At 41.8% G+C, this 16681-nt stretch overlaps 1 protein-coding gene across 1 annotated transcript in view; it reads right to left on the bottom strand.

The window, feature by feature from the left end:
- The window catches only part of tsnare1 (T-SNARE Domain Containing 1), a 105029-nt gene that overhangs the window by 38627 nt on the left and 49721 nt on the right, over positions 1–16681 (bottom strand). The window contains exons 5-8 of the mRNA XM_076040922.1: positions 15620–15710; positions 15437–15511; positions 15195–15251; positions 12838–12993 (exon numbers count right to left, since the gene is read on the bottom strand). Coding sequence (XP_075897037.1) covers positions 12838–12993; positions 15195–15251; positions 15437–15511; positions 15620–15710 — 379 coding nt within the window. The remainder of the gene's footprint in view (positions 1–12837; positions 12994–15194; positions 15252–15436; positions 15512–15619; positions 15711–16681) is intronic.

Raw genomic sequence — 16681 nt, forward strand, 5'->3', positions numbered from 1 at the left:
TTATAGAATGAGATACATGAACTGAACAGATATTGGTGAATATATGAAAATGCTAAGCTTTCCTGTGTGTGTGTGTGTGTGTGTGTGTGTGTGTATGAAATGTTTCTGGGTTTTTTTCATACCGCTGTACTAACCTGTAATCTACATCGCAAACTCAAATATAAATTGCAATTTAATCCTCCCTACCAGAACATCGCTTTTATGTTACTGACATATTGTCCCATCCAGGCCACAAGAAAATTGAGAAAACTTGAAATTGAAACAACCAATTCATCAGAAAAAAAAAATATATATATATATCTGAAAGCAATATATGAACAAAGTAAAAAACAAAAATAAAACGAAAGCACCCAGAACCGATGTTGTGGATGAAAGTCCAATGTTAAATGGTATTCCATTTATTTGTTGACAACATGCTCCCGGAGGGGATTTCCAACTTATTTGTTGTACGTAACATGACTCTTCGAATGTTTCACTGTTTTAAGGGGGGTGGGGGGGACCCAGAACAGTATCAACAACAACAACACATACCCCGGAGGCGTACGCTCTACTCCAACTACTCCAACGTGTAGGGAAGTAGTGAAGTGCCCCAGACGGTTTTTAAATTGAGTAAAGAACCTTCTCGAAAAACATCTGAGCCTTATTATCGCCTTCTTTTTTTTTTTTGCCTCTCTCACATGAATCATGCATATTAGCCATATACAATGAATATACACACAGGCTCGCGCACACACAAACACACAAGCGCACGCACGCACACACTCACATATGAATGCCAACGATAAAAAACATGCATGTAAACATTTTGAGGATACAAACAACTATGTGTGAACGTCTCCTCTTACACCTGTAGAGGGAAGTGTGGCACAGCAGAGTTCCACTCTCAGCCCTGTCAGGGTGAAGCTGCTTCTGCATTAAGAGCAGATGAAGCACGCGAGACAGCCAAGTGTGTGTGTGTCTGTGTGTGTGTGTGCGACACTTGATGTCACACCGTGGTGAGGTTTCGTCTCGTCTTGGGGTTTTGTCTCGTCATTTCCTGTTTTATTTTGACAACTTCCTCTCATTTCAGATCACAACCTCTCCCCATGTTCCACCTGTTCGTCTGACCCAATTACCCATTGTTTCCAGCTGTGCCTTGTTACCTTGTGTATTCAAATAGTCTGCGTGCCCCTTGTCTTGTGCCAGAGTGTCTTCGGCTGTCACAGTCTTAAGATGCCACAGTAAGACGGTTGTGCCGCGAGGGCGGGTGAGTTTCTGTTAATGCTAAGGTTTGTTATTAGATTAGGATTTTGTTTACTAGTTAGTCATTTCCTCCTTGTGAGTGATTTTTTTTTGTTTTGTTTTGTTTTGTCAGAGTAGACCTTTTGTTAATTCGTCAGTCTTTATCCTCTTCGTGAATGATTTTTTTTGTTTGTTGTTAAAACCTAGATTTGTTATTAGAGTACACTTTTGTTAGTTAGTCAGTCCTTTTTCCTCCATGCGAGTGATTTTGATTTTGTTGTCAGCTTGGTGAGAATAGGATTCTTCTAGCCTGTTTATTTGAGCTCTCTGATCTGAGGAAAATTGCTTGTGAAATAGATTTACTTGTTTCTCTGCGTCTGAGTCCTGCCTCAAGTCCCAGCCTGACACTTGAACGCCGTTGTCGTTCAAGTTCCCTTTAAAATAAAAGCATGACTAGTAATGAAGTGAGTGTTTTATTTTGCATTTCCTAAATAACTAAAACTTTAAGTCCACACTTGGCTAGTGAAGGATGATGGTCTCCTGTTGGTCACATAAAATCTTGTGCCTGCGAGATTTTAAGGCAATTTTCACACCTCGTTGGCTCCGCAGAGTTACTTGGAACACTTTGGAGTCCCCTCTCTTCACTTCATCTGCTTCTATTGGCTGAGTAAGAGCTCGGCAATCGGAGCGAGACCGCGGCACAAAGACAAAGTGTCTCTCCGCACCCCAAACAACGCTTTCCCTGAACTCAAGACTGTCATTGGAACTCCTCGGACTCCCTCAGCAGCCATGACTGGAGTGTTTCTTGCAGGACTTAGCCATGTTTACAGTCATTTTTTTGAGACCGTTAATTTTAGGGAAACCTCGAAACGTGTTGACGCAAAGCTGTTGTCGAAAATATCCCTGACACGGGGAACGACTGAAAACGATGTAGTACCTATGCTTGGCCTGGTGTGGCGCTGCGAGTTTACTTCATGAAGACAACGATAGAGAAGAAGAACACCCGGAGCCCGTATTTTACAGAAGTAGCAGCTAGCTAATAACAACAGCGCCACGGAGATGGCAGCAAAGACAGTTCGTGAAAAGACGGTGTGGATAAACGAGACAGCGTTGAACTTCCGCCTCGAGTTACTTTTGAAAACAAAGCCTCAAAGCTACATGATGAGGTTGACTGGGAGTCGTGCCAGTTAAAGTTCGCTGACATTTTGGTTCTTTTTTTTCTTTTTTACAACTTTGCATTATAGCCAGATTGCAGAGATTTCATGCACAACATGGTGCGTGTCCATTCTTGCCAAGCTCCATACCAGAGTTTTCAGTTGGTCCTAGTATTTATTCCATTATCAATTCTCTTTTCATTTTTCCATTTTCTTCTTCTATTAAACTTTGAGGGGAAAAAAAGACACACTAGAAATATAGGAAGTGATTACAAGCCAAGTTGTTGCTGAAGAGATACTGTGGAGGCTGGGAACAGCAGCAGGTTTATCAGAAGAAAAAACAAACCTTTGCACCAAACAAACTCAGTCTGTCATGTTGATTTCCATATCAGGGCAAGTACTGTATATGGAACTGTTCTATGAGGTATTACATGGTACTTCTATCTTCTGTGACTGAGAACTGCAATGGCCTTTCTCAAATCAGACCTTGCTAAAACTAGGTGCAGCAAAATTCCAAATGTACGGCCCCTCTTTAATGATAAAAGCAAGATGGAAAATAATCTACTAAATTGAATCATTAACACTTACTGATCCTTATTTAACTGGCAAAGCGTCTGCAAGGGTGTTACCCTGCCTTCACCCTGAGATGGCTGAGACAGGCTGCAGAATCAAAGCGACCCTCAGTGTGGGAACAAGAGTGAAGGCAAATCAATGGATGGATGATCGTTATTTTCTGCTCAGACTCAAGTGAAAAAGTTCCCCCTGATTCTCCAAATACTCCAAACCCCCTTTTCCTTGAACACTACTGGTTACTTTTTGTAAACCATAAATGTGGTGATAAAGACATTTAGAATTAGAATTTCCATTCGCTCCTTGAAAACCCCTTGTGCGGTGAACAATAGACCCCCTCCATTAACCCACGAGACTCCCTGGAAAACTCAAAGCAAAATTTGTTTCAAAAAGCTTAAAAAAATTTTAAAAAAAGTTAAAATTATTGTTACTAATTATTATTAAAAATGTATTGGAGATCACCTTGTCTAAGATTCAATTTTTAAAAATATACAAGCTGCATGTGTAGGAAATTTAGATTGGTATTGAGTAACACCACCCCAACCCCCCTTGCAGTAGCCAGATACTGTGCGGCATGTGCCGCCTGCGTCGTCATGTACACCGGCCATGGACAGGTTTGGGAGGGGGGGGGGGGGGGCTGGACTGAGACGCGACAGAGCCGACTGACTGGCTCTGTCGCGTCGGTTGTGATTTGACAGCGCTCAGCGATGCATCCGCTCTCCACAGGCGCATTAGTCATGATTCGCTGTCAACACTTGTCACTTCAAGTCCCTTTCTGTTCCCGCCGCGCATCGGCAAATCCGAGCCTGCGAGGGAGGGTGGCGGGAGAGGGGGGTTGTGCTGTTTTTCATATGTGCTGAGCAACTCATTGCATTTCCCAATCAGTCCTGCATATAGATCAGCCTGCAGCCTTGGATGAACTCACAAAATACAAAGCAAGAAGCCCATCTGATCTGATGAGCGTAAACCATGCAGTTTGAACTGTCTAATGATCGTACAGGACCCTGTGTAGACGTTTGTTGATTTTTTATTCATTCATTTATTTATTTTTTAATATTTTTACCAAATATGTTTGTGTAGTAGTGGTGGCGCAGTGCTTAATTCTCCGGCTTCCTCCCACAGTCCAAAAACAGGCATGTGAGGTGAATTGGAAACTCTAAATCAGTTGTTCTCAAACTTTGTCTTTCACGCCCCACCTTGGAGGAAGAAAATTTTTCATGCCCCCCCCCGACAAAAGATAAATAAATAAATAAAAATAAAAATTGGGGCTAGAAGCCCCAAATTTGACGTGGCTGTGTCTTGAGGGATCCCAATGAACCTGCAAGTGGTCCCATGTCTCTAGGACAAAGTTGACTTTTGACCCCATAGACTTGCATGGCATTAATTGATCGAAGTTGTGTATGTGAGTGCAAATGGTTGTTTGTCTCTATGTGGCCCTGCGATGAACTGAACTGAACTGATGAACTGGCCACTTGTCCAGGGTGTCTGACAATGCCTTCGCCCCATGACAGCTGGGATACTCTCCAGAATGCAGAGGAAAGCAGTTATAGAAAATGGTTGGATCTATATTTGTATGGCGTTTTGTGCCTTTTTGTAAAAACATGCAAAATGACTATTTTGTAGATGATATGAATTTGGAAATGATAACATACGTCCATCACCCTGCAACTTGTCTGTTTTCTTAATGCCTTAGGGCTTAACACTGTAGACGCTTATCTTATCTATTCAAAGCTTGAAATGCAGGCAATGCATTAAACGTTGCTGACCTGCTAATTAACCCAGTTCACTTTCTAAGGTAAAGGTTACACTGTATATCTGGTAAATTAATTTCCTGTTGCCCTTGTTTGAATAGGATTCAGCAAAGTGAACTTCGAGGTGACGTGCTTGACTCTTATCTTGCCGAGTGCTGAAACCTCAGACATGACACGGGCAGAAAAAAAAAAAAAGGTGGCCACAGTATAGACATAACATTCGTACGAAATACTAATTTGCTCCCATGAAATATTAATTTGTTCCCGCAAAATAATTTGTTCCCACAAAATACTAATTCATCCCTACGAAATCTTAATTTGTTCCAATGAAATACTAATTTGTGGACACAAAATAAACACAGTGTGTGAATGGACTGCTTATTTGTGGCCACATAATAGTCTGGGGCAGTCTGCTAACGTCAGCTACCCGTTGCAATAAATTACTAAACACAAGTGTCATTAAATAACCATCTAAATGTGGGACACATTAAAAAGTTATTGACACGAACATAACAAGAAAATACATTTACCCTCAGGTCATCCTGATGGCTACTGCAGTTTCAAGGTATTTAGGTGTTATAGCAATTTGGTGGCCACGAATTAGTATTTCGAACACACGTATCTATATTGTGGCCAAAATGTATCCCCCCCATGTTATGGCTGAGGCTCTATAGGAACCAAAGTCTTAAAATGTCCAACTTTATTTGCCTACCAGAAAGATATAACACACGCATAGTTCAACATGCAACCATGGTCAATGTTATGTGTGCAACATACACGATCAAAACCTATGTTTTTACACCGTTATGTCATTAAGCCAGCGGCAACAAAATAATTAAAGGGTAAATAATACAGAATTAATAAAGAACTAGAATAGAAAACAACTCTTCTTTTATTGTGAAGCGAAATTTTGCCCTCACTGACAACGGTTCACGCGGAGGTCTGAAAGAAGAAGAAGTTAAACTACTTATAATCTTGGTTGAGATTAATAAGAAACATGGCGATTTAACGATACACTGGATCAAAGATGTTTGGGGGAGAAAAAAAAAAGTTTATCTGCTGTTTTCTCATTTCCCCCTCATCCCCCATCACACGCGCACTTTGATAACTGTGCTTAATGCTGATATGAAATTCTCCCCACATCTTTCAGAGCCCAAAGGCATTGGGCAACAGGACACAGTGTCACTGCCACAGCAGAAAAAGAAGAAGAAAAAAAAAAACTGTTAAGCAGATTTACTCAAACGCCTACTGGTGAGAAACTGGGGAGAGGGCATCCTCCCCCCCCCCCCCCCCCCCCCCCCCCCCCCGCCCTCACACCGACTGCATCAGAGACATCGCTTTTTTTTCGCCCTTATTGAATAAACGCTTTATAAATGTGAAAATCATGTTTCCTCTCTGGCAGCGGCCCAACAAATGAACTGCCCCTGAATATGGAGCATCAGGACCTGAAGGGCAGCGCGAGGGCTAAACTGCTAATGTACAATGTCAGCTGATAGCCTTCGTCCTATGTTGTTTCTTTTCTTCATTGCCAATTAGGGAGTCAACAAATAGCATTCACTCCTTGGAAAGCGAGTGCATGGGTATATAAGAAAGGTTTGAGAGGAAGAAAGAGAGAATCTTGTGCCAAGAGACCATTCGTCACAGATTACTGGTGAAAGCGAAAGGGGATGGCTGAAGGCATTGACTGACATTAGACCACATAGAATACATTGTACAGAGGTTGCACATTGTTTAGTTGCTTGTGAGCTAGGAAAGTATTTGGTTGAATAGAGGAAAGAGGGAAATTGGTATAAAGGATTACAATTTAGTTTTACTCAGGCGGAGTTTTATAGCATAGAAAAACTGGCACAATGAGTGGGACACAAGTGCTCATGCAGGTTGAAAGTAGAAAGTACTAGATTTAGTTAGCACAAATAAGTCACCCCCCCCCCTGCTCCCATGAGGGGAGTCATGATTTTGGTACATGCAATTTCTCTACTTCCAGCAAAACCCTTTTTCCATCCTCTATAAACTTCCCTTCAGAGGTCCGCTGCCGAGAATGAGCTGTGGGGAGAAGGCTCGCAATTTCAATTTAAACCGCTCAAGTCAGGGAAGGAAGCCTGGAAACTTAAAATAGATGTTAGATTTTGAATCATTTTGCGAACAAAGTGGAATTGTGGGAAACCCAAAAAATAATTGATACTTATTTTTTAGAAGTTATTTTTGAAAATGAAATATTGTAACATTGTTGGCACTGTCTGGATCACATGGTACACAGTGAGTGTTCCACGTGGTCATTTCGTAACAAAACTACGATAAATTGTTGGAGTTTTTCCATTTGCTTGAATTACTTGTTGAAATCTTCGAACATCAAGGAGGAGAAGAAGGAAACTAATGGTCCCCCCCCCCCCCACCCATTCTGTCAGCTTGTGTTTCCCACTGTCCCTGTCTATGTACAAGGGTAAACTCTGTGGACACATTGTCCTTGGGGCACATTGGCATAAGAGACACGCTTTGCTGCACCCCCGCCCTCCTCCACCACCACCACCTCCCCGCCCCTTTTGTAGCAGGCCAGGTGTTGTATTCAGATTCCCCTTGAAAGCCGTCCTCTGTTATGTCCAACTCTTTTTTTTATTTTATAAATTCTTTTTTGATGAAATGATCCTCAGTGCCAAACCATATAAAGTGCGGCTTTGGAGGTGAGAGAATTTGAATTGTGCAGAAACTGCTGCAAAGTCTGGCCACTAACATGCTGACTTATGTCGCTTGTAAAAAAAACATGTGGTGCAATATAACCACGCTCAAGGACAATCTATTTAGTTTCTATTTACTAGACCCCGGGGGGAGATTAGAGTCGTCCAACACCTGAAATATGTGTCAGGAAGCAAATGTCTTCTATAAAAAAAAAAAAACAACTGACTGAAACAAATCTGATTTGCCCATTTGGCACGTTATAGTTAAAACAGCATAATATATTCGGATCATGAAAATGTGGTGTGAATTTGATGGTGTGATGATTTAGAGTTCAACCCGTTCAATTCGAAAAACCCACATGCTGTCACTTGGTGAATTATTTGGCGTAGGATTATCTCAAATGTGGATGTGTGAATACTTGGTGCAACAAAACCCTTTGCCACATCTGTCTCCAGCTTATTTAACTGCCATTTTCATGCTTTCTTGCTGTTTCGACCAGTGATGCCAAACACTGGAACAACTAATATTCTGTAATTTTTGCTATATGAGCGCATGGGGCTGCAGATTCAATCAGGGATCTACCAGCCACCAATCTGGTGGTCTTCATGGATAACCACAGAGTCTGCGCCAGGATGCAAGAAGACGTAGCAGAGGCTGAGAGACCTCATCTAATGGCTTCCAAACCAAGCAAATTCAAACAATTACGAGGAAAAAGTCACTGATCACTTTTATTTTTATGTCAAAAGGCTCACAGATGCCGACGGTTCCAGAGAAACTGGTGAGCATCTTGGTGAACAGCTGTGCCAAGGTCTCCTCATCAGTAGCCCTATTTGCTGGAACTTTTATTTGTTTTTTGTTTTTTGTTTGTTTCATTTACTCTGAACATTTGAAAGGCCTTGGTGCGTTTCCAATCACCCTGGTAACGGCAATTGGTCAACTTCACCGAAAATGCATTTCCTACCAGTGAAAACTACTCAACAAACTACACTTCTGTACATTAACAGAAGAGTGATTTAGATGGCTCTCCCATAAATTTCAGCAATGCTGGAAACACAGAGAACACTGATGAGCAGGAACCTTTACACTCACACAAAAAAAAAAAATACTTTCTGAGAATTTGGTGGAAAAGTGACTCATGCAAGCAACCTGGCAGGCCAATAACAGGACAGCTGGCTAAGATCATTGGATAGATCTCGCCTCTCAATCAAGTATAGAGTTTGAATTTCTCGGCACACACATATTTCCAAGGATGCTTTCCGATGCCATGAGAGTTCCATCAGAACCAAGGAGAACTTGGGAGTACAAGAGGTTGGTCGGTGGTTGGGACTGCAAGGAAGGTTCCGTAATATCAGAACTAACTAACTAACAGAAATATCGGAACAGCGCAATGCTCCGATGCTGATCTTCAGCTCAAAGATTGCAAAGAGAAGGATGAGTGGAGTCACATTTAGTTGGAAGTGAGGAGCACGGCCAATGGAAGGGCAGAAAAACAAGGCAGCAGGGATCCTGGTCATTGCTTACGTGATGGTTATAAACCTTACTTGACTAAAAGGTCACTTTGTTGGGAAAGTATTTGGACAGGAAGTGACACGTGTGGACATAAATACTTGAATTAATTAGATTTTTTTTTCTTTTCAGTTCACTTGGTTTTCATTTTTCACTGAATGCATAGGAAATTAGATTCACCCATATATTCAAGTCGAAAAAAATAAACCCACATAAATCTAAACTGAAAACGTAAAAAGAAGGAATGCAATAATTTACAGAAATAAAAAAGGATGAAGGATGTTATTGTGAAAGCAAATCGACAGAGAAAACTTCCATTGCAGCATTTATTTTTTTGTCGCTTCCCTAACGTTATTCCTCTCCATTATGTCCATTACAATTACATGCACTCTGCACACATATGCATGATGCACCGCATATGAACAATTATGCAAATTAGGCATTACTGAGCGAATGAATGACGGCCGAGAAACTTTTCAGATTGCATTATATAGCCACTTCTAGCCACGCTTAGGACAGCTAATGGCTACTCTCCTTGCTGAGGAGTTAGCCACGATCTGTACGAGTCTAATCCATCCAATGACATCCGCGTTTGGTTGGTTGGCAACTCCAAATTGGCTAGTGCGAATTTGCAGTGCGAATGCTTGCATGTCTGTCTATGTGCCTCCCTCTGTGATGAACTGCTGGACAGGTGGTGAGAGAAAATGGGTGGTCTGCGGATATGGCCAATTAAGCTTCAAAGCACGCACAATCAGGTGTAAATATACAGTATATATATATATATATATATATATGTATATGTATATATATATATATATATATATATATATATATATACATGATGTTGGAAATCTCTTCTTTTAAGTAAAGAGAGATTTGCCAGTTGGCCTAAGCACAGCAGTAAATCCCTCACCGCCATCCCTATCGACTTCACTGGCTCCCACTTAAGTTTCACCTTGTGTTTTACATTTGTTTCAAAGAAAAACTGTCTTGCGCATCACAAATGCAGTGGATAAAGTTACGAGCTCTGCGCTCACTCCGAGGGTTTAAATGGAGCCAAAGGACAATTGGGGAGGGAATTAATATTTCTCATTAATAATTGAGGAGGCAGACGCTAGAAGCTAATGCTGTTTGGGGGGGCCACGGTGTGGAAAAGTTTTGGGAATCCATCACTTAAACAAGCTTAAAAAACACATTAGCACACAAGGTGGTGCTCGAACGACTGTCCTGTCAACGAATGGTTAAAAAAAAAAAATTGCCTTTAAGAGAGAACCTGATGTTCGTCACGGTGACCCCTTCATGACGTGCTGCTGCATCTGCGGCCCAAACAGACTCGACAAAAACCGGGGGGGACTAACCCCAGAAACACCCAACCTCATCCGGCGAGACAAGCTGATAACGATGACAGACGAGAGGCTCTTTACGTCACCTCAGAGAAAAGCGGCGGTGGGACAAAAAAAGAAGAAGAAGAAGTTCGTGGACGGCAAACATTGCTGATTTACTAGCGCGAGAGGACAAAAGGAGGGCGGTCGGTATGGAAGTGAAGAAGCACATTGTCAGATACTATCGCTTCCCCCGCAAACGCAGCCGCGCCGCGTCCCTCGGCACCTGCCCGGGCTCCGACTGCGACACTTATCCACGCTGCGATGACTGAAGCGCGGCGCCAGATGAGCCCGTCTTGAAGGCCCATCCTCTCGTCTGGCCGACTCGGCGCTCGCGCTGAAATGAAGCTGTCATTCACGCCGCGGCTCTTTTCGCCGCGCGTCGCCGTGCGCCTGGAGATTGATGCTCCCCGTCTCCTCCGCTCCCATTTGCCGCCGGGGAGGGCGGGGAGGCCGGCGGTGGGTTTCTGCGGGAGGGATCGGCTGATTTGAAATGTTGATGACGTTCAGACTCCGACGGGGCACAGGGATACATCTTCATTATTCTGCAAAGTGCACCTAAAACATTATCATTAGTCTTTAAAGTGCCGGATGGGCCAACCGCAGCCGGAGCCGCGCTGCCAACTTGGCGCTTGTCATTCCGGAGGCTTCCCGCTGGAGGATGTGTCGGGCTGCTATCTGCTGCTCTGAGATGGCTGCTGCAGCTCGGCGTGTTGGAAAAACATTGACAAAACACGGCGCTCTTCACGCTGTTTCGTGACGACTCAAAGGATTTATTTTATTTTATATTTTTTTTTTTATTTTTTTTATCTTGCCTGCAATCTAGTCTCTGAGCTCGTGGTGATGCGTCTTTGCCGACCTCCCAAAGAAGGTGTTGCAAAAGGCAGTTGAAGGCACTTAAAAGCCCCAGAAGAAGACAAAGTACAGAATCATTCAATGGACACAGATTAAGTAGAGCTTGCACTCAAACACTGTCCACAATAGTGATGAGTGTAGCAGAGAGGAAAAATAGCCAGCAAATACAATCTGCTCCAATTCCAGGTTTTCCAGGTCTTATTGTTCCCAACCACGTCTAATCCAGATATTCAAGGTCTATGTTACATGTTACATGTTTCAGGCAGATAACTCTGAATACTGATTTCCAATCATTTTGTGTTCAAACCACCTGTTTTTAATCCAAGGTTGGTTTACAAATGAGCTACCCCAGGTTCCAAGTTGCCAGCTGTGGCTGCTGGAAACCAAAGAAACATCATCTGTCACTTTGGATCCAAGTCCTGGCTTCCAGCGGTTTCCAATCCTTTTACAAGCTCATCAATCCACTTTAACTATATGTTTTATGTTTATTCCGAACCCCATTAGCCTTAGCGAAGCAGCGGCTACTCTTCCTTGGGGTCGAGATACTTTCAGTTTTACAACACATACACAGAAGCTCCTCCATTTCTTTCCGTCCAGAATCTGGCTATCCAAAATGTCTCCACCACAAGACTCTGAATCACTCCAAGAGCTGTTCATAAATACAATTTCTTGTTAAGTAGTAGTCTTTTGATTTCATTTAAAACATTAGTCATGTTCTTCTGTTGGCTGACATAATTTGGGAGTAAGTTCCACTTTTTCACTGCTGTAAACACAACCGTCTTTTGCCCAGCTGTTCTAGATTTGCGCGAGTTAAAACAGCCTCCAGTGGCATGTCTTATATGTACTATATCCAAACTGATCAGACCTGATTTATTTAACACTTATTTAATATTTAATAATAGACCTGTATAATTATGAATGGCCAATTATCTTCTTATGCAAATCTTGGCTAGATCTATGACCTTAAAAGGAAGCGTACGTGTGACACTCATTGAATACTGTACATTGACCCACACCTACAAGAGAACCAGAACTTGCCCATCTTGCAGGCTTGAAAGAGTTTTCTCCCATCCTCGATAAAATCTCATGAGACATTTATGAAATTAATTCTAAATTATTGAAATGAATGAGTGGCTTCAACAGTTTGGGAACATTATAATTCCAGCCACACTTTCCTTGGGGTGAAGCAACAAACAAGTCTCTATAAGCACCATAGTAATTGGGTGGCATTCGATATCCAGCAGCAGCATGAGGGGACTGTGACAAATACTAATAAGCTTTGGTAAGTGGGAGAAGATGACAGAACCTGCCCGAGTTTGTAGTTACTAACTTGGCGTGTGTTGGCCTCCCAGGAGGAAAGCAAGGAAACAAAAATAGGCAATTTGCTTTTCCTTTTTTCCAACTCCTCCTTTTTTTCTAGCCTGTTTTCAAATCATACATCTCATTGCCTTTCGACTCCAATTTAAAAGTAAATTTAAATGGCATCTCTTTTTCGAGGAAATCTTCATTAAGATGAAAGTGAAAATGAATAATTTTTATTTGAAGAAAAAGTTTGTCAGAACATCTGATCTGAACATCTGTTGTTGTTGTTGTTGTTGTTGTTGTTGTTATTGTTGTAGGTATGTAGTTGGAAAAACTCTCTATATCTAAATCCAGTAGATGAAAAAAAAAAAACAACAACAGATGAGATAGATATATGCAATTAGCAGCGGTCAGTTTACTTACTTCTATCTGCAAAAGAGCTTCTTCCTTCTGGCGAAGTGCCTCGATGTCGGCTTCACTGATCTCAGAGAGCAGAGACTGCTGGCCCCCATCTGAGCCTGCTGCTTCTCCGATCAGCAGACCTTCCTGGAACTGTTCAGTCAAAGGAGTCTGGGGACTCTGTTGGAGCACACACACACACACACACACACACACACACACACACACACACACACACACACACACACACACACACAACATGAGATTTACATTAGTTCAAAAGGCCATTTAAAGTTCCAGTGTGTAAGATTTGTCATGATTTATGATTTTTATATTGGCAAAAGCTTAATATACTGCCCATATATACAGTCATATAAGTCTATACTGGCAGTACTATAAAAAGTAATTTGGTTTTCCTATGTATGTATTAACAATATACATATAGCAAGGGTCTTGCTCCCAGTTAGCCACCATCTTGCAATGCCACATCTAAGGAAACCTGGTGTGGACAATCCAATTGCCTGCATTTCGGAATGAGGGTGAACGCTTGCCTCCTCAAATAAACCAACGAAGAAGAAGGTGGAGGTGTTATTATTCGGGACTGAGCCTCAGCGAAGGCCTGCTCTTTATTATTATTATCATTATTATTATTATTATTATTATTATTATTATTATTATTATTATTATTATTATTATTATTATTATTACCATTATTATTATTAGTCATGTTGCTGTGCATGGTTACTGTGTTACACCTTCCGTGGGTGACTACGCGGCAAATGCGTGATATGAAGGAATGTGGATCAGCGCACAGGAACCTACTCAGGCTGAGTCACTGCAGCGCTCTGTCTACTGACCACGCTGTGAGTCACTTTGCTTCTCGACAAACTCTGCAAGCAAAAGTTCTCACTCCTTCACATATAAATGCTCCGGAACACATTAGCAGCCCCAATCCTAGGGGGGAGACACTTTGAAAAACAATCAGTCTGACACCTTTGTGCACAAGTTCATGCGCTGCGAAAAAGTTTGCTCAGTTTCCCTCGAGTGGAACTGTGATGATGTGGGTGGAAGTGGGTCGATAGCATGGTATTGATCTGGCAAATGCCTGCCTAGATACATATGTATGAAATTCAAAACATCAGGGTGGCTTTCAACATTAGCTGGCCTGAAACTGAAAAAAAATAAAAATAAAAATATATTTTTTTTATATCACAAAATACTGGGTCCTTGTTTGCATTGCCACTGCTGGAGGCAGAAGTATAGTTACACAATATCTGTGCCTCACCAATGTACTGACTTGGTGGTGAACCTGCTGCTGTATATTAAAGATAACGAGAATGACAAAATTGACTATTTAGCTCACAGCAACCAAAGCTTTTCACCTCCAGGTAGTTCTGCCCAGTTGCCTTTGGGGCAATGATTATTATTTTTTTTATTGTACTTGTCAGGAGAAATGTCCAATACTGAAATGATAAGCAGTGATTTTAATGCAAAAAAAAAAAAAATGATTTGGATGCTATATTGCCTTTCCTATATTGTCTCTATACTGAGTTCCATGTGCAATACATTTGTGGTGAATTGCTGCATTGTTCTCAGCATCCTGCAAAAAAAATAAAATTATATATATATATATATATATATACATATATGTATATGTATATGTTAATACATTGTCCATGTGCCACACCAGCGTGGAGACAGATGCAATTATGCAACACAACATGCTTGGTATGATTAATGAGTCAGGCTGCAATTCACAACTTAAGGTAGTCACTTATGGGCAACACTCGCGTTCAGACTGACCGACTGACTCACTTCATGAATGAATTCCATATTTTTCAGTGTTATGTTTCCCATTGAAGGTGGGAAGCCCCGCAATGGAAACCTGAAAAATCATGGCGACAGCCCTGCTCGGGTCTATTCAAGATCCCTTTTATTACTGTTGCTGCCATCTCCATAAAAATCAAATAGAAACAGATCAATAAATCTTTGAAATATTTTTGACTCAGCAATTAAAAAAACTTCAGGATTCAATCACCTGTATCGACTTCTGTCTACTCATTGCCACCCTCATTCAAAATTCAGGCCGTTATGAAACGAATAAAACGAAACACAAGAAAACAAACAGACATATATCTCAAAACACTCCTGATAGTCTGCCGTTGATATTGCAAAACAATAAGTTAATGAAATGCACATGAGCCGGAGAAGATGAATGAAGAGGCTGCAGTGATCTGAGAGAGACTGTAGGAGGCTCGAAAACCTTCAAAGCGGCCATTGTTCCAATGCAATCAAGCAGAGAAATGCTGTCTTATCATCTGCCTCTTTCATGAATGGCGCTGAAACAAAGAGGCGGATTTCAGCCTTCTGCATCAACTCACCTTCCTGTTGTCGGCCTGCACTGGTGGCAGCAAGGCCCTTGAGCGCTCTGCAATTTTCTGTACAGGAGCAGACAAAGAGACAGTGTCTTTTTTTATTGCAACTTTTTTTGTTGTTGCTATTGTTCCTTATTATCCCGCCTGTGTGTGCAACACAACTTTATGGGAATGAAGCTGCCGCATCGTGTCTGAATGCTATTCTTAAAGAATTCATCGACTTTCAGAGTGAAGAACATTGCGCTTACCTTCTGCAGGTTCCCGTAGCGTTGCACCGACTCCGACAGTTCAGTCTTGAGTCTGGTTAAGCGCAGACGGTCTTGCTGTGTGACAAAAGAGGATTAGTTTTAATTAACCGAAAACGCGGCACAGTCCTTTGTTTGTTCTTGCAAATTACAGGGAATGAAAGGAGAAAAGGTTTGGCAAACTACCCTTGAAGAGCCGCTGATGATATCGGAGAGCTGTTTGATGAGTTGGCTCGTACTGGTGATGATTTTGTTGGTTTGCTGTTGCATAGAATGTCTGAAAAATTCAAAACAAAGTTTTAAAAAAACACTCATTTTGTCCTCTTTTTCTCAGAAGAAACCACACCTACGGGATCATCAGAATAACAACCTACATGGGTTTTACTCAATTGGCATCACACAAGTTTGCTAATTGGTTGGGTAAATCTTCACCTTGGTGATGAAACATAAGGGACTTCCCAACCAATGTTTCATGAACCGAAGAAACCTTTTGAATGAGCGACAGTACATCTGCAAGACACCAAAGAAAAAAACGTAATCTCCAAGTTCAGCCTGGACGACCGAGAAGCTTCACGGACGTATTTAAAAGACCCTTGCAGGACAGTGCGGAGCAGGCGTATGTAATACTGAGATTATATGTGACGGCGGAAAGTGAATTTGGACAACTGTCTGATAGAGATGAACAGTGTAACGCGGCTAAATCGTCTTTGTTCTTTCCTGCTCATGCTGACAAGCTTCTCAGCGGTGAAAGGTTGAAGCTGGCGCTACAGTCGAAGGTCCTCCAGACCGGAGGTTCAGGATAACACATTCATTATCTGCACTGCCAGGTATCCCTGGATACAGCAGTACGCTTATGCAGCAGGCCACGTCCCCTCCTCTTCGAGACCCATTCCTAACCAGTGTGGTTGAGTAATCTATTACTAAGTAATCCACTACTGTAATTAAACCACTTTTTAAGTAACAGAGTAATGTGACGGGATTACTCTGGCAAAAAATGGTAATTATGTCATAATTACTTTACCAAGTAACGATTCCGTTACTTTTCTGAAATATTTTGCAAACCCCCCCCCCCCACTGCAGTTGGATGGAAATTATACAAGCTGGTGAGAGAGAACAAGACGGGTTGCTGTGCACTTGGGCCATGAGGAGAATGTTGCTTAGGTTCATGTTGCTTAGGTTCTGGGTCCGTTGAGGAAATAAATTCAGAATCACAGAGGGGAAAATACCCGGAAAAGGCAGCCCATCATG

Source organism: Nelusetta ayraudi, unplaced genomic scaffold (genome assembly GCF_046127955.1).
Source record: "Nelusetta ayraudi isolate G7.1 ecotype Tasmania unplaced genomic scaffold, CSIRO-AGI_Nayr_v1 ptg000063l, whole genome shotgun sequence".
Lineage (NCBI taxonomy): Eukaryota > Metazoa > Chordata > Actinopteri > Tetraodontiformes > Monacanthidae > Nelusetta > Nelusetta ayraudi.